This window comes from Zosterops lateralis (assembly GCF_965231275.1).
Source record: "Zosterops lateralis genome assembly, chromosome: Z".
Lineage (NCBI taxonomy): Eukaryota > Metazoa > Chordata > Aves > Passeriformes > Zosteropidae > Zosterops > Zosterops lateralis.
Genome location: NC_139800.1, coordinates 21,360,166 through 21,384,696, shown reverse-complemented (window position 1 = coordinate 21,384,696; position 24,531 = coordinate 21,360,166). Strand labels below are relative to the sequence as shown.

Here is a 24,531-nt window from a genome sequence, read left to right as displayed (position 1 = left end):
CCCAGCCTCACAGCTCCTGCCCTCCCCTCATGGCTCAGCCCCAAAGGCCCAGGGAAACATTCTGCCACACATACTGCTTTTACCCTCCTTACAGAAACCCTCAGTTCCTGCATTCCTTAAAAGCTGGTCTGTGCATTCTAATGACACTGCTCCCCTCAGGCCGAGGGCTCAGCCATATCCAGCCCCTTGTCCTGTTCCTGCTTCCTAGGACCAAGGGCTTCCCTAACATAAAACAACCAAGTACAGCAGTAGCACACTTTTCAGTACACAGAAGGAAAAATAAAGAAAGCAGCACAGCAGAGAGGCAGAACAAGTGAAAAGGAAAGGAAACCATGATCAGAACCCAGCTACTGTGTCTGGGTCACAGCACACGGCCAGCTTTCCACCAGAGATCCAAGACAAGCACCAGAAACTGGGATACATAGAACATTTTGAAGGTCCTCTCTTCCCAACGACAGTAGTCACACTGTGCCACAACCTGAGAGGCACCCCAAGTGTCCCTTGTGCCTGGCTAACATGGGGATTGTGGGAGATATCCTTTGCTGCAGAGCCACATCAGTAAGAGACCTTGAGAGCTCATGGCCAGCCTTGGAAAAGCAACAGCAGTACCTGCTGCCAGGCTCCTCCGGCCAAGCCAGGGCAGAGGAGAGACCCTGCCAAACCAATTTCTTCCATTAACAGAGCTAAGAGGTGTTAAGCATGAAGAGCAGCCCTGTCCACAGCAGGGGAACACACACAGATGGGCTCCACCGGAGCAAAGAGGGCTCACACAGTACTAGAGACATGGGTTTAGACAACAAAAGAACTGCCAGGACCTTGCTAGAGTTTTGTGGGATTTTTATTATTTTTTTTTATTATTTTTGTGGGGTTTTGTTTTTCTTTAATACAGGCTAGCGTTGTACCCTTGCTAAAGCTGCTGATTCTGCCACATAAACTAGAACAGGAATTTCTCAGAAATTAAGTCAGTTCCCCTCCTTGTTAATTCACTGTCTGCCTCCCAACTGAACACCGCTCTGGATTTGCGTTTGCAGATAACATTCCCTGTACAAAGTCTGACGTGCAGCTACACTGTTCTGACTGAGGAATGAAGAAGCCAAGAGTCCACTGAACATTGGATTTTTCCCTGTACAACGTGGCCTGATGTGGAGTTTGGTCCACGGAGGACAGCGAGTTAACCGTAGAGATCGTCGTCATTGTCTTCGCTGTACACGTTGCCCCCGCTGCCACCTCCTGTGCCTTGGCTGGGACCGGCGCCGCCCTGGTTGCCTGATGGGAACCTGAATGCAGCAGTGCAGGAGAGGAGAGAAGAGAAGCTGTTCAAAAGCCTCTTTGCTGCTCAGCACCATCCCCTCCCTCTGTGCCAACTCCCAGTGACAACTAGGATGGGCAAGGAGGAATGAGATGAAGCCTTAGGGAAGGTCAAAGGGCTCATGGCTGCTGGCTGCCACTTGAGTTAAAGGAAAAATGGCAGCACCAACAGAGCAGCTACAACTAACCTGCAGCACAGCCTCCACCTGCCACACTGAAGTGGTGCTCTATGCACAAGACTGAACAGGAATGTGCAATGCAAAAGAGATTTGTTGCCCAGAACCCATCAGAAAGCTGCCTCAGTGCTGTACTCAGGGACTGGCTGAGCCACACTGCTGCCCACCCCTCACATGCCACAGGTACCTGAAGCTGCCAAAGCCACGGCTCTGCTGTAGGGTCTGTGCAAACATCTCGTATTTCCTGATGTCGTTGTCACTGACAGAGCGGCGAGCAAAGCGCATGGCCTCCTCAAAGTGATCCCTGCGGATTTCGGGAACTGGATCGTCCTCCTCCACCTCCTGCAGCAGGACAGAGGGACCAGGTGAGCTGTTTGCCAAAGCTCCAAGGGCCCAACAGCTGCTCACAGCTTCCCCCCAGACCAGAAGGCTCCCAACACCCTCCAAGGCAGGGGCTGGAGAGGTGTGCATGAGTCAGGGCTGCAGAAGGCACCTCCTGAGCAATGCTGACCATGAGGCATCCTAGGAAGGTCCTCAACCTCCCACAAGATGAGAACAAAGTGCTCCAGCTCCACGCTCTGCGCAAGAGCCCACTCATCCCCTGATGAGGATGACACAGGAACACATCACACCTCACACATGTGGGTAGGGAAAGCTCAGTGTCCCACTCACCATGGCAGAAGGGTTGGTCTGCCTCTCACGCTCTCGCCTGATCTCACTCTCGATGGATTCGCGGATGGCCAATTTGCAGGCACGTTGGCAAATTTCTGTAAGGTCAGCCCCTGAGAAGCCATTGGTCATCTTAGCCAGGAAATCCAGGTCAACATCCTACAGTAAAATAAAAAGGAAGAGAGGCCTTTCCTTTACACCTCACATCCTCAAGAGAGGTGTCTTTAGATCCCAGGATATCAAGGTGCTGCCTTAACTATGGCCAATTTTGGAAAGATCAGCTGTTAAGATTCTTGTTTTCAGGAAGAGTTAACCACACATAAAAGCAGGCTATGCTTCTCACACCCACCAAGAATCCACAAAGTGGCTGTAAATGCCTCTGCACTTACAGATTTAGGATACGACTTGCTCAGGTCTCAGCACGAGGAGTCAAACAAACACCATCAGACTGGAAACAGAGATGGGGCAAAAGCAGACCAAGACAGCTGACCTACTCCTTCTCCCCTCAGCTGAGAGAGTATTACTGCAAGGTCCTTCAAAACTAATCAGGTAAGCTTGGTATGAAAAAGAGCTTGGACTCTCACTTCATGTCTGTTTTTCTTTGATTAACTCTGAGCTGTGTTATTGTCTCTTCCCAGGCAAGGAACATAGCTCTTGCCTATCACAGGGTTCAGCAACAACTCACTCCAACGGCTTCTCTTCAATTTGTATTTCACACCTGTGTGTTCTACACATATTTTTTTCCAAGAGTGCAAGAACCTTTTCCACCTCACCAAAATAGGCTTTTCCAATCCTGCAATGTCAGCAGAACCCCATCAAGTGACAAAGAGCTGCTCTGCCTGCAGACCAATTTCCAGCTTTGCTGACACCTAACCTCAGAGCTCCAGCTTCCTTTCTCATCCTACTATACAGATGAGCCTCCAGATCTCTGTGCTGTCCACGGCCTGTGAGGAACATGAACAGCACACAGCAAACCCAAGTCAGAAATAGTCAGGATGCAGATCCTACCTTTGCAACTGGTGATTTCCTCAGATTGGCCTTAAGGATTGCAACCCGGGACTTCTCGTCGGGCAGGGGGATGTAGATGAGCTGATCCAGGCGGCCGGGGCGCAGGATGGCTGGGTCAATGATGTCTGGCCTGTTGGTGGCACCGATGATGAAGACGTTTTTCTTGGTGGACATGCCGTCCATCTCGGTCAGGATCTGATTGATGACACGATCTGCAGCACCGCCACCATCACCGATATTCCCCCCTCGGGCCTTGGCGATGGAGTCCAGCTCATCAAAGAAGAGCACACACGGGGCTGCTTGGCGAGCCTGCAAAAAGCAGTGGGCACCATTATTCCATGCTAATACTTCCCAACAAGGAGCATGCTGACTTCACACTAAGCCTTCCTTAACATCAACACAGCTCAGGAGTTCCAGAAGCTCTCCACAAGGAGCTTGGAAGAGCTGCTCCAGAGCAGTCCCTTGCCACACAACCCTGGAACAACAAGTTGGATTTCCCTTAAGTGGGAACATTGTGAATCAGGCAGAAAAGTAGTAACTCCAACACCTAGAGTGAAAAACAGATCCATTTTGCTGGACTAGAACTCTCCCTGCAAGACCTGAAGATGTCAACTGGTTATTCAGGCACTCAAGCAGGTGAGATATATCCAATGGAAGGGAGAAATCCAACTGTCTTCAGCTACCTAATGTGTAGTTAGAAGGAACTGGATATTTCTTCACAGTGTGCAGTGAAAGGAGGAAAGATCACAGGCACAAGGAGGTGCCTGCTGCAGCCCTGACTCACGCACTCCTCTCCAGCCCCCATCTTGGAAGATGTTGGGAGCCTCCTGACATGGAGACCTGTGAGCAGCTGAGAAAACCCCATTGAGAAAAAAAGGAAAAAAAATCGTTCATGATGGGAGCGCTCCAACACCAGCACACAGGCCCAGAGAGGTCAGGGATTCTCCACCCTTCACACATGTCCAGAACTCAATGCACTGAGCTGATGAAATTTCAAAGTCATCTCCCTGCTCTGGACAAATAGCTGAACTATTCAGTCTCTGAGGTTCCCTCCCACCTAAATTTTTCTCCACATTCCTGTCAACTTTTTTCTAACAGCGCCATCTCTGGCCACAAGAGCAGGGATTCACACGATAATCCATGCAGACACCTTCCGGGACAGGAGATGACACTAAGGGACAACTGAGCAGGAGTGAGCTCCTTTCTAATCTGTGTATATTTCAGGACTAGAACCCACAGGATATTCTGAAAAATTTGCAGATGAAACAATTAATGAGGTGTTAATCTATGTTTCCATACATATGCCCTCCTAACCATACCCTCTGCCAAAGACACTGGGGAATTTATCACCCTTTACTGACAGATGCCAACTGCATTCAGAGAAAACAGTTTCAACAGGTATGTTGCTGAAGAGGATTAATTCCAACAACAGGAAAGAGCTCCTGCTCTCAGTGCAAGTGGGGAAAATACAGAAGACACAAACAAGACCCAGTAAGACAGATGCAGCGGAGACAAAGTTTTGGGGGTACCTCAGCACAAAGATAACACGGGAGTAGGAGAAATGCTTACCTTGTCAAAGATCTCGCGCACGTTGGCTTCAGACTCACCAAACCACATGGTGAGCAATTCCGGCCCCTTGATGGAAATGAAGTTTGCCTGGCATTCATTGGCAATGGCTTTGGCCAGCAGTGTCTTACCACAACCAGGTGGCCCATAGAAAAGAACCCCTTTTGATGGGGTCATGCCAAATTTGAGGAACTTGTCTGGGTGCTCCACAGGATACTGAAAGAGAACAAAACGAAAACCTCTCATGATGAGCCACAACAGGCTACCTTGGAATGGTTTGGGTGGGAAGGGACCTTGGAAAGATCATCCCATCCAACTCCACAGGAAGGGACACATTTCTCTGGGTCAGTTTTGGTTATACAGAAGCACTACCTGATATTTCTGGTGGATTAAACACGAGATCCTGTCAGGTGCTGCTGCAGTTTTTAAGTGGACACTGGCTTGGAAAGGTACCTAGAACTACCTATTTACCTCTAGGAACAAAGTACAGTTCAGTACTTTCTCAAGTACCAGTTCAGTACTTTCCAGCACACTTAACCTCAGCTTCACTCTGCCCTGCAGAAGCAAAAGGGAACAGCTCATTACCTAACCTATTTGCTCTGCTCTCCAGAGACAGCAAGATGTCTGATGTGAGCCTTTATCCTCAGCAACGAGGTCATATACAAGACAGGTGATGATTTTAACATCAGAAAATTAGACTGAAAATTTAGATTCTTTTATTCACAGACAGGATGTTTCTACAGTGCCAGCTGAAAGCAGGAATGTATCAAACCCAAACCAAGCCACTGCAGACACCTGGAGTAACATTTTGTCCTGTTCTTTGCTTTTGTAGAGGGCTTCACAATTACTTCTCACCTGTCCCCGAGCTAAGGCTGATGGGGAGCCTTTCAGAAGCTCTCTATATGAGCACCTTCATCCAGTGCCTGGCAGATAAAGCTATCATGTAGGATGATTCTCACCAGTAGTCCCACTGCTGGTCTCCACTTAAGAGAGGCAGAACTTGGCTGTTTCTGCATGTTGCACAACACCCCCATAAAATGTCACTGCAGACTCAGCTCAGGAAAACCTGATGCTGTTTCCCAGCACCTTCCTCCCCAAGTTCGCCAAGATGGAACAGCATGGTATTTATAGTCCATTACAAGTAGATGCCATAAAGCCTCTGCATTTACTCTGTTTCCAGCCCAAACAGGAAACCGAAGATATTCTGGATTTTTTTTTTTTAAGCTGGCTAAGCAAAAATTCTGTTGTAAAGCCTTACCTGTACAAGCTCCTGGAGTTCTCTCTTTACATCTTCTAGGCCACCAATATCTTCCCAGGTAACTTGTGGCACCTCCACCACAGTCTCTCGAAGAGCAGAAGGGTTGCTCTGGCTCAGAGCCCACTGTTGTTAGAAGAAATGGTATTATATGAAATCTAACATGCTACATTCTTTCTTCAGAGAAGCAATTAATAGCACCCAGAAGAATGAGGGGCACTCCTGCATTACCCTGAAGTCATCCATGGTCACAGCCAGAGAGTTCATCACTTCAGCATCGATGGTTTCATCTTCTAGGTCTATGAGATCCATCTTCTTTCTGATAGCCTGAAGAGCAGCTTCTGAGCAAAGAGCAGCCAAGTCAGCACCAACATGGCCATGGGTCTCGTTTGCCACCTGAAAGCAGAGCACTTACCATGACTCACAGGGATACAAGCAAGGGCAACACATGCTCTGGTCCCTCACTGGGAAGGGAGGAGAGCAATACCAGGGTTTTGTTGCATGTTCAAGACAAGTGCTAATACTCAGGCAAAGACACTGAGTCCTAGAGATCGAATCTACCTACTAGAGATCCAATCTGCATCTGGAATTCAGATGGTGTGCAGAAAGGTAACCCTGAGGATTGCAGTTCTTCATTCAGGACAGAGATGACAGGAACCATCCAGCTTACTGGTGGTGCAGTGACACCACAATGCTCACCCAGCTGTGTGTGAGCTTTTTCAGGGCTGCTGTACTTTTAAAGGCAAGGACACAGCAAACAAACCCAGGACAACAGTGGCAAGGCACTTCCAGATTGGAATTATACACATTTGTTTCACTTAGGCGTGCCATTCCTAACTAGTGAGCAAGGATGTTTGGTCACTGGTAAACTGGTCTGAAGGAATCCCAGAGATGACACACTGATGCAATTCCATGCTGTCCTAATTCAGCCACTGCACTTGTATGATCAAGCGTTAACAATTCTTCTACTATGAAACTGAGCACTGGGACACCAGATAAGCTCTCCTAATGGCATACTACTCACCTGTTCCAGATCCACATCATCAGCCAGTTTCATATTTTTTGTGTGAATCTGCAGGATCTCCAGGCGCCCAGTGGCATCGGGGATACCAATATCTACCTCTCTATCAAAACGACCTGGGGAGTACAAGCACATGTTGAGCTGTTGATTCTGCACACCACAGAAGCTGCAGTTGCTGCCTTCCTCTGACTGAACAAAGTCATGTTTTCCACAAACTATCCGAAAACTACAGAGTTTTGAGTTTATCGGCCCAGTAAAAGAGACAGATCAGAGAAGGAGGAAAGGCATTAGGCATTTAGGGAAAATGAGACTACTGGGAAACTAACAATAAGACCTGGAGATTATACAGCACAGAAAATAAGCTTCACTGAACCAACATAGCATGAGACATTTTTGTTTATTTCTACCTTTGTGTCACCAGAGTTCAAAAATACTGAGAGATTTAATTTTTTAGAACGTTCACAGCATTACCCAAGTGGTGAAACACATGAGGAAAACAGGGCATCACTGCAATATTCACTATGACATGTGCACCTCTATTTTTCCTCTAGTCACAGCTGTGCTCACTACACATTTAAGAGGCCAGTTCCCCCTGCACACTTGACAGCTTTTCTATTACAGACTCTACCAACTGGTCATACACCAGATATTCATTTTTTGAAAAACTAAGTCAGAGAAACTACTGTACTGTTCATTAATAAAAGAAACCTAAATAAGGCCTTCTGCAATCTAATGCATCCCCTTAGGCATTTCCTCCTTAAGTGTGTCCTGAAATAGCTTCACCTAACAGAGGCTAGCACACTTTTCCCACTTCAAAGTATTATTTTATTTCTACACATTCTCACCTAATACAACACAGAAAATGACATCAAAGGCTGCAAGCCTGGAAAATAACTTCTAGCAAGGAGCTGGAAACACGTCAATAGTTTATGTAACGCACATTCAGCATGGCTTTCTGCTCAATCCTTATGGGGACCCTGAAGCACGGCCTGTCACAAAGTGCGTGACATACAGGAAGGAGAGGGCAGGGGCGGTTACCGAATCGCCGGAGCGCGGGGTCGATGCTGTTGGGTCTGTTGGTGGCTGCCATCACGATCACATGTGCCCTCTGCTTCAGCCCGTCCATGAGGGTCAGCAGCTGAGACACGATGCGACGCTCCACCTCTCCATGGGTCTGCGGGGACAGAAAGCAGCGCTGAGACCAACAGCTCTACAAGGGCACGGCAGCCAGAACTGCATCAGAGCCAGCAGATACAACACCCACAAAATGGTAACAAATGTCATGAACTGTATCTGACTGTCCTCACGTCCAACTGAAGTCAGGTGTTAAGGAAATGCTGCTTTATCCTGTACTGAAATGCAGAGACTCATGCCAGGTGCATACTAATTTACCTTCTATAGGCTCTCTTTACCTTCTCTCTCTTAGGAGCAATGGCATCCAGTTCATCAATGAAGATGATGGCAGGAGCATTCTTCTCTGCTTCTTCAAAGGCTTTCCTCAGGTTGCTCTCAGACTCACCAGCCAGCTTGCTCATGATCTCAGGACCTAAAAAATAGCAATGCTGTGCCACTCAGAAGCGAGGCAGCTAGCCCCAAAAACATGCAGCTGAATTTTTTTAGTACAACATCCACACGGGACAAGCCATATTTCAAGCCAAAGCAAATACTATCAATCAAATTCACTAAATCTGCAGCTGAAAGGCAAGATCAGCATGCAGAATTAGTTTCTATCATTATTTTGATGTTTCCAGTTTACTCTAAGAGAACGCAGCACTAGTCAATGAGCTACCTTTAGCTGCCTCTTTCCTTACCCTATTTCACACTTGGTGAGCTTCTCTGTAATGTGCCACCACACACAGTTAATGCCAGTCCTAGCTTGCAAGAGAAGCAATCAAATTGTAAGGTGATGAATTATCAGGATAGGGTAGGAGAAAGCTCTATGAAGCCATCTTTAGTTGACATTGCACAGGTACATATTTACCTCTGTATAATCCTATAAATTAGTTTAAAAAAAGTCAAAACAACCAACCAACCACAAACAAACAAAAACTCAAACCCTATCTCCTCTCAAAGGACAAATACAAAATAAAAATGTGTAAGCACAGTGATCCCAAATGGATGGACAGCATTCCCCTGACATCTACAACTGCTGAACACTAGTGCAGGTTTAGAGATTTATTCTGTTTTTACAGATTTTGCTCTCATGCTGATGGCAGTGGTAATGAAGAGAAAATATGCTTGTAAAGGATCCAAGAAAAATAAACCTGACCTCATGCATAGAAAGCTGCCAGCTGCAGAGACACAGGGGTGGGCATATGCTCCGAGTACTTCATTACAGGTAACTCACCGGTTCTTACCAGCTCTGTCTACAGCACTGCCTGCAGCTCCGGATTGGGGTCAGCAGGCAGCGGATGCATCGTTAACCCTGAGTATTGTTTTTATTATGCAACAGATGTATAAACATCTAAAGAAACAGCTGCTGCATTAGCATTCAGTGACAGCTTCCACAAACTTGAGGAAGTACATGATGGGGTGACAGGGGCAAAATCAGCCCGTTTACACCCACTACCTTGAGATAAAAGCAACCCCTAATTCTACTGCTTGTCACTGCAGCGTTGTGCTATACTGGCTTTTGCTATCACATGATTGAAATCAGAGAAGAAAAGCTGCATTCCTTCAGTAAAAAATGTCCTCTTATTCCAGCACCGACTAAAATGGGACAGAAAAGCAGTGTGGAAAAATCAGAATCTGGTCCTTACTAGGTATCAACCAGTAGCCACCTCAACTGCTATAGATGAGAGTTAATAGGAGTTCTGTCACTTAAGCTAAGTCCAAAGCACCTCATTGTAGTTTTCAGGGGAAGTCCCTTCCAAATGTACTGTGAAACAAAAGAGATCTTTGTGCTTTACTTGAGGGGAAAGAGGAATCCACAGCAGCCACTTCTTTTCTGAATGGAACATGGTGGGAGCAAAGCCAGAAGCCCTGCCAGTTCTGCTTTCATCAACACAAATGGACAGACACTGAATCCCTCTGTCTCAGCACAATCTTCCAAGCACTCTGCTACAATACAATCGAGCTTCAGGGAAATGCCACTAAAGATACTTCCAAACAAAGGGCTTCCAAATCCCAGAGGCATGCTTGAAAGAGGTAAGGAAGGATGTCAGGAAGACAATGGGGCTCTAGAAGCCCTACTAACACCATTCCTTACCATAAGATGGACAAGTGAGTACACACCAGAACTGGGGCCGAAACAGCCACAAAACTCACCATTGATCAGGAAGAAGAAAGCTCCCGTTTCGTTGGCCACTGCTCGGGCAATCAGTGTTTTACCAGTGCCAGGAGGACCATACAGCAGGATTCCACGTGGAGGCTGAGGACAAAGGCAAGGGACTTAGGTTGTGAGTATCTGACTCCTTAAGCAGCTTCACAGTGAATTTGTAAGTGATGATAATGCCAGTTTGAAATTGTGATGCAAACTTATGCAACAGCTGCCATGTCAGCATTGCTATCAACACTCTTACTACTTCACACAACACACAACAAAAATCTTGCCAGTAACTGGCAGCACTGATTCAAAGCATCACTCTGCTTTACAAGCTGCCAGTGTTTCAGTCTGTGTCCAGAACATGTAAGCAAATGCCTTTCAAACACTAGCATTAAAAAAACCTCCCAAAATTCACACCACATATTATTTATTCCCCTCTCCAATACCTCCTAAATCTCTGCCATGGAGAGACATCTCCCAGGGCAAGCCCATTTATCTGCCTGCACGAGGGGACCTACCTTCACCCCTATGGCCTTGAAGAGAGCAGGGTGTCGGAGGGGAAGTTCCACCATCTCCTTGATCTGAGCCAGCTGCTTCCGGCAGCCACCAATGTCATCATAGCCCACTTCATTCAGCGACTCCTCTTCATCCTGCCCAGGAGGAAATACATTAAACATCTCAGTGAAAACAATAGTTCAACAACCCCTCCCAGTCTACAGAAGCCAAGAATACGGCTTTTTAGACATTTCTTGCCTGTCTTGAGATTCACCCTTTCAAGTCTTCCTGATGTCTTCTGTAATTGTTTCTTAGCTGTCTTCCCAGACATATAAAGAGAACTGCCTGCACGTACTCAGACTTCACTGAAGCCCACCCTCTGGAATGACAGCCTCTGCTGCCAGGTTCCCTACAGACTCTAGCACAAAACAAGCTCTGTGACTCTTTGATGGTGCTAATGGAAGTAACAAGAGACAATGTCAGTATAAAATATACTTACTCCTTAGAGTAAATGCTGTCTAACTATTTGGAATATTCTATCTGTCAGTTACCCAGGTGCAGTGTTACCTTTTGAGATGGACTTCAATTAGCACAGAATGTTAAGGTCCAGACACATAGATAAGATCAGTTGTAACCAACTCTTCCTTTACAGTATCCATCCATTCAGCTGTCCAAACCTTTACTGGCCTCAGTTATTTAAGCCATACTAAAATAATAACATAGTCTGGAATCTCAGAGTGGCTTAGTTCAAGTCCCACCTACTTCAAGCAGGTCACTCATGGGCTAGACCTAACAAGCACCGAAGGTCTCAATTTTAGAGATTCCTGCCCTCTCTGGGCTCTGCTCCTGGACTGGGGGAAACATTTTTCCAAGTATCTGCCTGAAATTTCCCTTGATCCAGCTTATGCTAGTATGTCCAGTCATGCCCCTGGACACAGCTCTCAGAAGAGCCTGATCATCTAACCCTTCCCATCAGGCAGCTGCTATTAGACTTGTCCCTCTGCCTTCTCTTCTCCAGGCTGCATCATCCCATGATCCCAGCTCCTCCTTTATTCCTGACCTCCAGCTCCTCATAATTTTGGTGGTCTAGACTGAATTTACTCCTGTCTATCCCTGCTGTGGCCTGAAGAGGCCAAGTGGGATGCATGGAGTGCCCAGGTACAGTCTCACAAGAGTCACAGAGGTGTGTTTCAGAAGGTAGCTAATGGCAAACCAGTACTCACACTAGTTGCAGGCAGAAAAAGGTACTGACTATATTAAGTATGCACCCACCTTAGCTCATTTTCCTGAGATTTCTTACTTTGTACAGTAAGGTCACCAAGACCTGTCAGATAAGCCCCCCAGGCAGCCACAAGGTTGCAACACTCAAGGCTAGACACCAAATACCATGTGGGGATATTTTTTTTTAATGTAAACCATTTGGGGATTTCAAATTTCTCTTGGAAAAAGTGCCCATTACTCTTTTCACATGGCATGAAACTTAGCACCATTGTAAGCTCTCTGTGCTATGGATCAAGGGAATACTGGAATTAAAAGATGCATCTAAGCACAGTGGAAGCAGATGCAAAACACTGCTGCCAAAGCATGGCATCTCATCAGCAAACCTACCCCCTGGTGCTTTCAGCATATGAGGAAGACACTTGGAAGTACCTTTCTCTGACTACCTCCAGCAGCAGCTCATCTCCTGAAACCAGACTTTCTGACCATGACACTCAGTAGACAAAATGTCAAAACCAGAACTGCAAACACTGCTACCCTCAAGCTCTGTCCCAGAAACAGGCTTTGGACAGAGGAGATCCAGCAGGAGAACTACATGGCAGGGTTCTGCTCACCTCTCGTTTGATGGGCTCTCCCTCACAATGGATCACTGTGTCCGGAGCCACTATGCAGTACGGGCTGGGATCTGTCTCCACCACTTTGAACTCCACTGCACGCATCCCTCCACGCACCAAGAAGATGTCACCTGTAAAACCCCACATGTCAATGGCCTGTTGAAACACACGTCTGCAAAATGTCAACCCCTGTATGACCAGCAGCCCCAGAGTTTTTAAGGAAGTGGGTCACACAGGCAGACACTGTGGCATTTATAACACTGCTTTGCATGTTAAACTCAAGAGCTGCATCCACTGCAACAGCTTGAGCACTGTTCCAGTTCTCAAATTTTATCCAGCAAAAACCAGCAAACAATAGAAAAGAATATCCTGCCCAAATACAAAACACAAAGCAAGAAATCACGTTTTTTTCCTGTTGAGTTTCAATTTAACATTTCGAGAAAAGGCAAAAAGCCCCAACTTAAAAAAAATTAATTTTGAATTTATTGTAACTAGGTACTACTAGTTATAATTGTTTGTCTCCAGAAGCAGAATAATGTGGTAACACTGCACTGTGACTCCTGGCTGCACTTCGACTTGTGTCTATAGTGTACTTTCATCTATGGTATAGCAGAAGTGTTACAAACACAACTCCAAAAGTGCACTTGGTTTTCTACTCACCCTCCCAGTTATTCCTTAAATTACCCTGAAGAAGTGAATTTAGTCAAGAGTGCTAGTTGGTATACATGTCTTGGTTGCAACTGGGATAGAGTTCATTTCCTCTCTAGTGCTGTGATTTGGATTCAGTATGAAAATATTGTTGATAAGACACTGTTTCAGCAGTTGCTCAGCAGTGCTTACCCTAACTCGAGCACAGTTCAGTTTCCCATGCTCTGCCAGTGAGAGGTACACAAGAAACCAGGAGGGAGCATGGCCAGGAGAGCTGACCCAAACTGGACAAAGGGATATTCCACGCCACAGAATACCATGCCCAGTGTATAAACCATGGGGATTTCACTGGGAGACATCACACACTGATGAGGGATAGGCTGGGCATCATTCAGCAGGTGGTGAGCAACTCCTGCTCTCAGGTGTCATGCAACACCTGTCTTTTTAGGTTTCATCCCCATTTTTCCATTACTACTACTATTATTATTATATTTTACTTTGTTTTAATTAGTAAGATGTTCTGAATGCATAAGTGTTTCCTTTTCTTGATCTACGCCCCATCCCACAGCTGGGTGGGGAACAAGTAGCTGTCTGATATTTAGTCACATGCTGGGATCAAAGGACAACAGTCCTTTTTGGCAGCCATCATGGGGACACAAAGGGTTGGCATAACGACAGATCTGAGCAGAGTATGTTAAGCCAAATTTGCTATAAGCATTCAGTGTGTAATAGTAGCTGGTGACAGCGTTTATTCATGTTTGCTCTCAAGGTGTGTTTTTTAACACCTCACTGGGGGTAGGTGTCCCCTCTGGTGAGGTTTGTTGTCCTTGCTGCCTGGGCTAAGACTATGTTTGTATTGTTCTTTGCAGAAGTGGCTTATGATGCAATGGAATCACTGGTCCTGAGACAAATCTGAGGAGTGAACTGAGCACTGCCATCTGCTCTGTACTTCGGGAGCCATCCACTGGGAACTACTGGTAATACCACCTTTCCTACATCACCCTCCCAATGTCTTCCAATCCCAGGCTGATTACAGTAGCGCTTGAGCATTTAAAAGATTTTTAATATACTTTAATATATTTTTAATACACCTGAAGCCAGCCTGATTCTTATCACAGAATTTCCTCAGCTGGAATGGACCCATGGAGATCACTGACTCCAACTCCTGGTCCTCCACAGGACAGCCCCAAGGACCACACCACGTGCCTGATGGCATTATCCAAACATTTCTGGAATTCTGGCAAGCTTGGTGCTGTTAAACAGCACGTTGCTGAACGTGATTCAGGTCTCGTTTGAAGTCAATATATTTAAGAACATCACTCAGAGAGGAAAGTGTCCAGGCCAGTAACTACTGATAACATTTTGGAACTTCATTCCTGAACAAATGCAGAATCCTGAAGAACTAGTAAATATATGGGAAAAGGTGTGCTGTCTTGCTGCCAGTTCCAGAGAGACACAGATTACTGCAATGTGCTGGGACCTGCCCCAGCACACTGGAAGCCTGTTCTATATTATTCTTTGCTCTAAGAGGAAAAAAAGGTCTTTGGATCTTATGAGAGAACATCAGGCACCAAGGCTACTCAAATTCCAGGGACAGGCAAAGCATGTATAGTTTTGAGAGGGTATATTGTATTCCCTATTGTGCACCAGCGTCTGGAAAACCAAATTATACAATGGACTGCTCATGACTACAGGGAGAGCAAAGGCTGGTGGGAGCAGCAAACTTTGGGACACACCTTTAGCAAAAGCCACCTGGTGACTGCTCCTCCCCAGCCAACATTTTACATACTGTAGAAGGAGACAAAGTTCCTGTAGTGCACATGAAAAAAAATGCTGGGATAAACAGCTGGGTCACTGCTGCCTCAGGCAAAGGCAAACCCACACATGGTTCTGCTTTTCCACACATGGTTCTGGTTTTCCTCAAGGACCTGGCTGCACTTGGTGGATGATGTGGGAGGATGGAAAAGTCCAGTGTATGGGTCAGGGTAATTTGATTTTAGGCAAGAATAGGAAATTAACTAAATTGCATGATGTGAATTGTTACACAATGCTCATATGGTAATTTCTATGGCAGCTATATGCACATCACCACATTCAGCACCCGATAGCAGCCGACTCCACCACTCCAGATGTGGGGATCTGAACTGGAGTCCCCTTCAATTATCACATAAATGAAAGATGGTCTCTAATGGAACTGGTTTAGCACAACATACACCCAACTGATTAATATGCAGGCAACTTATCAATTACATCACATGGTAGCAACTTAGTTTAATGAGATTTTCTCTCAAATTCCACCTGAGCCTTTCTGATGTCCTCCCATCTCACACAGCTAAAAAAGCTGCAGGAGAACTACCAAACTGCTCTTCCAGCCAGCAGCAGCAATCATTCCTTCTGAAGATTATGGAAAATTTAAATCACCACTAGCAAAATCTCTCCCTACAGATGCTGGTCTAATGCTTCATGGAGATCTGTGCAAAGTTCTAGAAATTCTCTGTATTTAGTCTCAGGATTAGCTCACATTTGTGGCCATGAGGACTTCAATGACAGGCATTATTACCTTTCCTGATAGGTCTGTAAGCTTCCAAGAAGTAGGGCTTGAGATAGACCTCAAACAGATTCCCCGTGATCCCTTCTACCGTGTCATCAATTGGCAGCACGTGGATACGTTTGCCATATTTCACATCTGGGCAAGGCTGGATGCTGTAAAAGAAGAAAACTCCAGTTAGCCACATTGTGCTGGACTTGCACCTCAGTTTTACACCTGGACAAGAAAAGACGTGCCTCTTTCCAGGAAAGAACATCCAAAGACCATCAAAAGCCCTGGCAAGACTTCCTACCCGCACAGGAATATTTCATCACTGACAAGGCAAAAAACATACCAACCAGAAGCTTCCTTTCACTCCTTCCAGCCCTGTCCAAGACCACTGGACAGTTTAATAGTTTCCCCCTACCCTTCTGCTCTTCTGCAGACACCCTCATCACATTCACACATCTTTAATGTAGCCTGAAGACCTGTGAGAGTCACAAGGTAGCTTTTATTCCAACAACCTGCAGCAGAACCAGCTGGAAGGAAAAGTGAGCTGGGAAAAACTTTCTTCCCTCCTCTCTCCCACTACAGTGCCCAGAATCCCTATTGCTGACAAACCTGATTCCAAGCAAAGGCTCTCACAGTAGCAACCAAGGGTAAACACCTTTGTAGCCACGTGTCTGTCAGTCCCACTTTGTGAGGGCTGATGATTAGGTTAAAGGCTGAAAGCCCTTTTCCCTTTTTAAATACATGCTACAGTTATTATTTTGCAGTGTAGCACAACAGCCTACTGTAGCAATAGCTTGAAGTATCCACCTGTGGCAGAAACTGGCTTCGCCCCCTAAGAACAGCCATGGAACGGCAGCTGAGCACTCAGCTTTTCATATGTGACTTTTGTTGGAGACTCCTAACAGATTCTTTTGCCACATGCATTACAGAGAAGACACAGCAAAAGGGTAAAAGAAAAGAGAGACTGTCCCAGAAGAAAAATATTTGACAGACCTCAATCAGGAAGTGATTAGCACATGAATCTGGATTTTGGCAGAAACCTGGACACAGCAACACTATAAACAGTAAAAGATTGGCAAGAAAAACTTTGAAGGCAAGTGTGTGAAAATTCCCTGACCTTGCCATTAGTCAAGACAACTCGTAACACATTTGGGAAGCTGAGAACCACTGCAGACATAGTGCTAAGAGAGATGATGAGAGCATGGGCTGTCATGCTAGAAGAGACTCCAGCAGGAATCTCACATCAGGTTAAAGTAAGCATTCACCTCTACTCTAAATCCAAAGACACAAAGCACCATTCTGAACCAATTACAGCAGTGTTTAAAACTTGCATTTTTAGTGGTAGAGGGATGGGTGGAACAGCCTCATTTCTCTCAGTTACTAAGTTTGTATGTAACATGTTTTGCATACAAAAAATTATTACAGATATCACTTCAGAAAGTCTGGTGTCAGAACAAGGCTTTCAATTTCTTAGAGACAATGCTCAAGAGGAAGGGAAGCTGTCAGCCTTCCCTTATTTAAATCATTTTTATGTTCAGGAAATGCTCATGTGCTACTGGTCTACCCACTCCTATCACAGAACGGGACCTGTCTCCTGTAAGCAGAGATCCTTATTTCCAAGTTTTATGACTACTTTTAAGATCCCTTCCAACTCAAATATTTTTATGATTCTACTTCCTGCAAGTGCTGCACAATAAAATCCCTGCAACATTTTTTAAGCATTCCTATTTTAAAAATTATTTTTACAAAATGAATTGAAATATAAACATCCTTGGGGGATTTTTAATCTTGCTATTAGGCTGTTCCATTTTTTTCTGGCATTCATTTCTAACAGGCTTTAACTTGTTTTTGCAATAGGGCAACTCAGATACTACGAGATAATGTGTGATGCTGCAAATGTCTTCCACAGGAAATACTGTGTCCTCACCTGATCACATCACCCAGGCGCACTCTCAGGTTGTTGCGAACAACCCTATTCATGCGAATCTTCTCATCTGAGCAGGTATCATCTGACAGAACAATGCAGACTGCTTCTCTCCTCTTCTTTCCTTTGAGCAGGACAGTGTCTCCTCTGAACAGCTGCAGTTCATCCATCTTTGCCTGTAAACAGCAAAACGTTACAAAAAGCTTTTGAAAAAAACAGGAATTCAAGCATTTGAGAGTTATTTGACTTTGGAAATTACACCCTGGAAGTGATACAATAAATCCAGAGGACAGAGACTCTTACTACAGTGGTACAGAGCTACCACTCTACCCAACCAGAGGAAGGGCACAAGTTCAACTGAATTCTACAAACTGAGGCGCAAAAAACATTTTATCAAGGAGGAGTGTCAGGAAACAAGACAACCTTGCCTCAACTGGCAACAGCTGTACCTTCTGACACAAACACTTGTACTCATGTTGCAAAGTTACATTTCAAGTTAATAGACAGCAACAACTTGCAAATTACTAGATTAGATGCCTTGCCTCTACAGATGACACACCTGGGACAGTGACACAACACTGTTGTCTTCATTGATGGCTTCGTCAACAATTAACCGATTGGGCCTGTTCTTCTGCTTCAGAATGGCAGTCGACAAGTCATCGGCTTTAGAGCTGGGAGAGAAAACACAGCTTATGTGAGCCTGAGTGACACTGGCCCTCTCCAGCCACCCCGTTTTCATCTCCACTTTCCACAAGTTTCTTTGTTGTCTTTCTTCTATAAACTCTACTTGCTTGTAGCACAAAAGAGAACATTACTTCCCAGGGACCAGTTGTTGGAGTTCAAGGGAGGATGTTTTCTGTCAGTAAATGTTACTGTGAACTTCCAGTGGATGAAGCTATCTATGAAAAGAAGTGGTCAGTGAGATGTTGCTGACAGTAAGATGTTTCGCCTCAATGAATTAGTCAGACTCATCTGAAATCACATGTAGCTGCTGCCAACAAAACAAAAGTTCAAGTCTATTTGGTGTCAAATCCCAGATAAATAGGGGCATTAAAAGACAATGCCACAACAACCCTGACAGGAAGAGTTATAAGAGTTTAGCCAGTTAGGCCTGTTTGTTAAACCTAGCAAGCTGTAGAAATACCCAAGTGCTCATAGAAAATGATTTTGTGTTGGGGGTTATTTTAGCTCTTTTCCATAATACCTTCACAAAAGTCACTTCAGCTCTGGCCTACAATGCCACAAGAAATAGTTCATTTGCCTTGACAAAATGGAGCAAGTAGAACATCAAGGAAATGGAAGAAGGGCAGATTAACCATTCCCCTTCAGAATTTAATACAGCAAATTCACTCTGTGACAGAATATGAGATTATTGAGGAACTCCTCCTTATTCTTGAGGAGCTCTTAGAAGCTGTACATTAGCCACACATAGCAGGGGTGGAGTGCTGTAGCTTCCCCCAGTGGGCTGACTGCTTCCTCCAAGTACATGACTGTGCCAATGCCCAAGGCCAGAAGAGAAAACTTTGCAGAGTCTGACTTGATTCTAACAGAAAATAAATAAAAAAAAATCTTCCCTGGACCTAAGCAAGCAGCAAGCCCTGGCAAAGAGTAGGAAGCTTTGTGGACAATGGCAGCAGTCATAACTTTGGCTCCATCTCACCCTTTTGGAGACAGAATGACGAGAAGAAACCAAACCTTGAGTGGAAATGGCAGCACTTGGAATGCTCACTGCATTTTTAAGAGTCCATCAGAGAGGGGTGACATACCTATGATGTGATGTTACCCAGGTCCCTCCCCACCTCCAGCCAGAGGCTTTTCCAAGACAGGCTATGCAGTGTTGGCTCCCTTCTCTGACATGTAAAAGGGGAAACAATACCAAGCAAGCGCATGAGAGCAGCCAGCTTGCTTTCAAAAGGTTTTCAAGCTTCCCTCAAATGCTGGTAGCACAGGAAACATGTTGCAAACAACAGGCAACATTATTTTAAGTGAACAAAACAAGCTGTAAAACAGGTTCTTTCCTGGACCGCCAGCACTATTGAAAGTTACCTTTTTTCCTCTCTTTATTAAAAAGAGTGCAAGATGTAAGACATTGCAGGTTTATTGTCTGAGGAGAAAAAAAGACACATTAAAAGCTGCTGCATACATTCTGGAAAGGGCTCATCAATCTAAAAATGTGGTCTTGTTGTAAGTCTTAAAAAGTCTGCGATTTCCAGGAAAACTGAGAGAGCAATAAGAAAACTGAACAAATGCATTATCAGGGCAGATTACAGTTAAACAGTGCATAAAACCAACAACCTACATGTAAGGACTTTGCCTCCTCATTAGCTCCTGGCCACTGGAAACTAACCCAGCAAATAAATTTCAAGACTTCAGCTAAGGGACATCAGGAAGACACGATACTGATAATTTGGGTTATTCAGAGTGTGACTGTAACTCCTCCCTCTGCACACAAGATGTGAATCCCAAGGCCTTTTGGTAAAAAAAAACACTGCTAGACTTTGGCTATGTGAACTGTTGCTGAACAGTTCTGCCTCCTGGGATGCAGGGACTGCTATTACAGTCTAAAAACAGCCTGAACACCAGATCAAAAACAAATGGTAAAGGAACTGGATAACAAGTGGAAGCTTTTCAATCAATACTGTATACAAAACAAAAGATGGAAAAATACTAGAGAGAAAGTCTGGGTAGCTCCCAAAATACAGCAGTACATAAAAACACAGCAAGAATTCACTTGGTTCTGGTAAATAAGAGAAAAAAGTTTCAGTATGGAAGAGCTCAAAGAACTGAGGGCTGGATCAATATCAGATACACTTAGAATGATTGAAAAGGATTGGAGGCATTAAAAATGGAATAAAAGTGGCCAAGAAGGAGCATCCAGGGAGCTAAATGTACAGGGTCAGCTTCAGTGCTCTGACCCCACAGTTCTGCGGAGAAAAAAACAAAGGTGCAACAAAATTACATGTCAGACGGGCAGGGAAATGATGTCATTTCTCCTGCAGACAAGGGTAAGGTTTAGACAGACAGGCACTACCCATCTCTCAGCAGCAATTTACAATACTGTTATCATCACCAAGTGCCCTCATTGCAACTCTCCAGGGGTTCCTCATGCTGCAGCTGAAACAACAGGGCAAAAAAGATCTGTGCACTTCAACCACACTCAAACTCCAGCATCTGTGGGAAGAAGGGCATGGACAGAAAATACCAAGCAGCAAAGCCTAATGCATAGGCTGGGATCCTCTCCTGCCAGCTTTCCCACTCCTGCTGAGAAACTTCAGGAAAGGACAGGGACAGAAAACTAACCCAGGTAATTCTTAAAGCTCCTTGATGAGCTTCTGGTCAGAGACAGCCTGGTGGAAACCTCCAAATCATCTCCCTGATCCACTCCATTTGTCAGCTCCCTCACACTCCTTTCTTCTCCTGACTTAACAAAGAGACAAACTGAACAGAAAATGTAGCTTTAGGGCTGTTTTGGAATTAAAATGAAATTCAAGGCCTGTATTAAGCTGCCCTTTGACAGAAGCCAGAAGTGAGGACACAATCACCAGCACAGCAAATGGCCAAGCTTGCATATGAAGTGCAAGACATCTATAAAACTGAAGCAAATATGTACTAGCCCTAAAGGCCAACCGTAACAGGTTCCCTGAGCCTCCTTTTCTCTCTCGGTAAAGCAGTTCTACAGCCTCATTTCACACATGGGAGAATGAAGGAGGCTTTCTACAACTTACAGAATCACAGAATACCCTGAGCTGGAAGGGACCCGTTAGGATTATCAAAGTTCAACTCCTGGCCCAGCACAGGACAACCCCAAGAATCACAACACGTGCCTGACATCATTGTCCAAATGCTTCCTGAACTCTGCCAGGCTTGGTGCTGTGACCACTTCCCTGGGGAGCCTGTTCCAGTGACCGACCACCTTCAGCATGAATATTTTCTTGATATCCACCCTAACCCCCCCCGACAGCTTCCTGGACTTAATCACATCACTTGGTGGTTTCTCTGTGTCAGAGCTCCCCTGTTCAGCAACTAATAATGCCCAGAGGCATCACAGGGGAGGGTATGAAGAGCCAGAACAGAAAGCCATTACCAATTAGTGATCTTTCTGAAAATGATAATCAACTCCGAAGCCCTTCTTAAAGTAAGGAAACAAGCTGTTCCTTCAAGTTGGTGCTAAAAATAAGCAAAAAGTCACTTCCCAGAATGATCCCAGCTGCAGTAATGAAAGTGAAATCAGCCATGTCTTCTGCACTCTGCCGTGGCTTTTTATCACCATCCCTGTGAAATCACTTCCCAGATAAAACCCATGAGCAATTACTTACCAACCTGAACGTCTGATCTACAGACTGAACTGCTTTTCCCAGGTAGGTATTAACAGAAAAAAAGTCATAAAACATTTTTATCCCCAGGTGAAGTGTTTGAGGTGTGTGGTGACTTATGCAGACACTTGCTGAAACAAGACAACCACGGAGGGAGTTTAGACCCATTGTGAAGCCAAGTTTTCAACATTGTTTCAGACAGGCTGGGAGAGGAAAACAGGAATCCCTTCAGAAACTACACACCCTTAGCTTTTGGAATGCTGCTTGCCATGCTGAGGCTTGGCTCAGCAAGATGGCTGCCAGCAGCTATGACAAAAAACGGCATCTAAAAAGTAACCGTGTTCCAGCTGCAAACTAACTTTTGCTGGCTTCTGCGTGGGTGAGAAGAACTTTGCTGAAGTAGAAATCCCTTTTTAAAAGCACTGTTAACCTCGCCCAGCTGCATAACCGGGGTCTGGGAATGTCACTTCCACTGCAGAGGCGGAATGTTCGGCAATTTCACCTCACTGAAACTGACCCGGCACGGCCAAGCAGGCGTGGACTCCAGGAGTTGCAAAAGAAAAGGAAAACATACTCAAAGAATACCAAAAGGCACCAAAAGAGACCAAAAGTGCCTCTAAGCGAAGCCAGAAAGTCACTTCGAGTATTCTTGGATTGGGAAAATTTATCTTTGGATTCTATTTTACTCCGCTGAAAATGCACGTGGGCTGCGTGCAGAGGCTGTTACTCACTCCCGAGGAGCACGGAAGATGATCCTCAGCCTGTAACTGAGTAGAGCCAGGAAGAGTGAGGCAAGACACCCGAGACGGAAACACCGCCGATCGCCTCGGCTGTGCCCGGCACAACATGTCTGCCTCGGCTAGCGCCGAGTCGCTCGCCTGCCCCAGCCCCAGCCGCAGCCCAGGGCCGCTGCGAGCAGGCGGAGCCCGGTCCGGGTGTGGAAACAAAGCGCTCCGCAGTTCAGGGCCCGGCGGGCGGGTGGCCCCAGGCCCGGCGGTGGCACGGCGGGAGGCCCGGCCCGGCCTCGCCCCCCGCCATGACTCGACACTTCCCGGCGAGGCCCGGCCGCGGCGGGGCGGACGGCGGGAAGCGGCTCATCCCCGTTCCGGCGCCGCCTTCGTCCGCCTGGGGCCCGCGGGCCGCCCCGGGTGAAGCGGGCGGGCCGGACCGGGCCCAGGCCGCGGCGGGGCCTAGGCCGCGGGGAGGTGGCGGGGCCCGCACTTACTCGGATCCCGAGGCCATGGCGCTGCGGGGAGGGGGCGAGGGGCGGCGGACGGCGGCTCCTCACGGCGGGCGGGGGGTCCGGAGGGTCGCGGGGGTCGCGGGCGGCGAGCGGAGGTTTCGGGGCGTCCGCGCTGGCTGAGCCTCAGCGCCGACTCATCGGCGAGGGGAGCCCCGCCCACGCCGCCTCGCCTGCCTAGCAACAGCGTGCGCCGGCCAATCGGAAATTCCGGCCGGCCGCCGCCTCAGCCAATGGGAGAGGACGAAAAAAGAGACAGAGGGCTCCGCCTAAGCCCCGCCCCTCCGTGTGCCCTGGCCAATCGTCCCCAGCCAGGCGCCATTTCCTGCAGCCAATCGCAGCGCGGCTCTCCTTTCGAGCGACAGCTCCCGTGCGGCCAATGGCGAAGAGCCACAGACGGGAACATGAGGAAGGGAAGTCCCGCCTCCACAGCAACCGCAGATTGGGCAATTCCCGAGGGCAGGGCCAATCAGGAAGGGCGTGGTGCGCACTCGCGCCTCTTCCCGCCACTCAAGGCAGCCTCGTTCCTGCTCGCGGTCAGGAATGGCCGTGGAGGGTCCGGCCCCGCCCCGCCCCGCCCCGCCCCGCCCCGCCCCGCCCGGGCACCGACACCGACACCGCCCGCCAGGGCAGGCTGCTCGGAGCCCCTTCCAGCCCGGCCTACAACGCTCCCAGGGATCCAGGGGCAGCCATGGCTTCTCTGGGCAGCCTGTGCAGGACCTCAGCACCCTCACAGGGAAGAATTTCTTCCTAATACCTCATCTAACCCTGCCCTCTCTTAGTTTAAAAAAGTTACCCTCATCCAGTCACTTTATGTCATTGTCGAAAGTCCCTCTCCAGCGCTGCTGGAGCCCCTTGAAGGAATGGGAATCCTGGAGCCTTTTCCAGGCTGAACAAACCCAGTTCTCTCAGCTTTTCCTCACAGCAGAGATGCTCCAGCCCTCTGGTCACCTTGGTGGCCTCCTCTGGCTCCCTCCAGCAGCTCCCTGTGCTTCCCGTGCTGGGCCCCCAGCTCTGGATGCAGAGCTCCAGGTGGGTCTCCCCAGAGCAGAGCAGAGGGGCAGAATCCCCTCCCTCCCCTGCGGCCCACGGGGCTCTGGATGCAGCCCAGAATATGCCAAAGGTGTTTTTCTGAAGGAATTGGAGGACAAAGCCCTTTTCTGTCCCTCCAGCGTTCAGAGGAGGCTGCAGCAGCTCCTACCTTGCACTCCTCCAGAGTTCTGTCTCTTTCTACTCCCCTCACTCCTCCCTTGGCCTTGCAGCTCCCAAGCA

General features: G+C 46.9%; 1 protein-coding gene across 1 annotated transcript; it reads right to left on the bottom strand.

Annotated features, from left to right (window-relative positions):
• Window positions 1-811: 811 nt before the first annotated feature.
• Window positions 812-23,326, bottom strand: VCP (valosin containing protein). The gene is made up of 17 exons (XM_083884523.1): window positions 23,245-23,326; window positions 18,266-18,377; window positions 17,710-17,882; window positions 15,804-15,946; window positions 12,596-12,726; window positions 10,787-10,918; window positions 10,271-10,373; window positions 8,416-8,549; window positions 8,042-8,177; window positions 7,007-7,119; window positions 6,214-6,378; window positions 5,986-6,108; window positions 4,731-4,943; window positions 3,162-3,470; window positions 2,157-2,312; window positions 1,672-1,826; window positions 812-1,277 (listed from the first exon to the last, which is right to left on the bottom strand). Exons 1-17 carry the CDS (start codon window positions 23,259-23,261, stop codon window positions 1,172-1,174), a joined length of 2,421 nt encoding a protein of 806 aa, XP_083740649.1. The 5' UTR covers window positions 23,262-23,326; the 3' UTR covers window positions 812-1,171.
• Window positions 23,327-24,531: the final 1,205 nt, after the last annotated feature.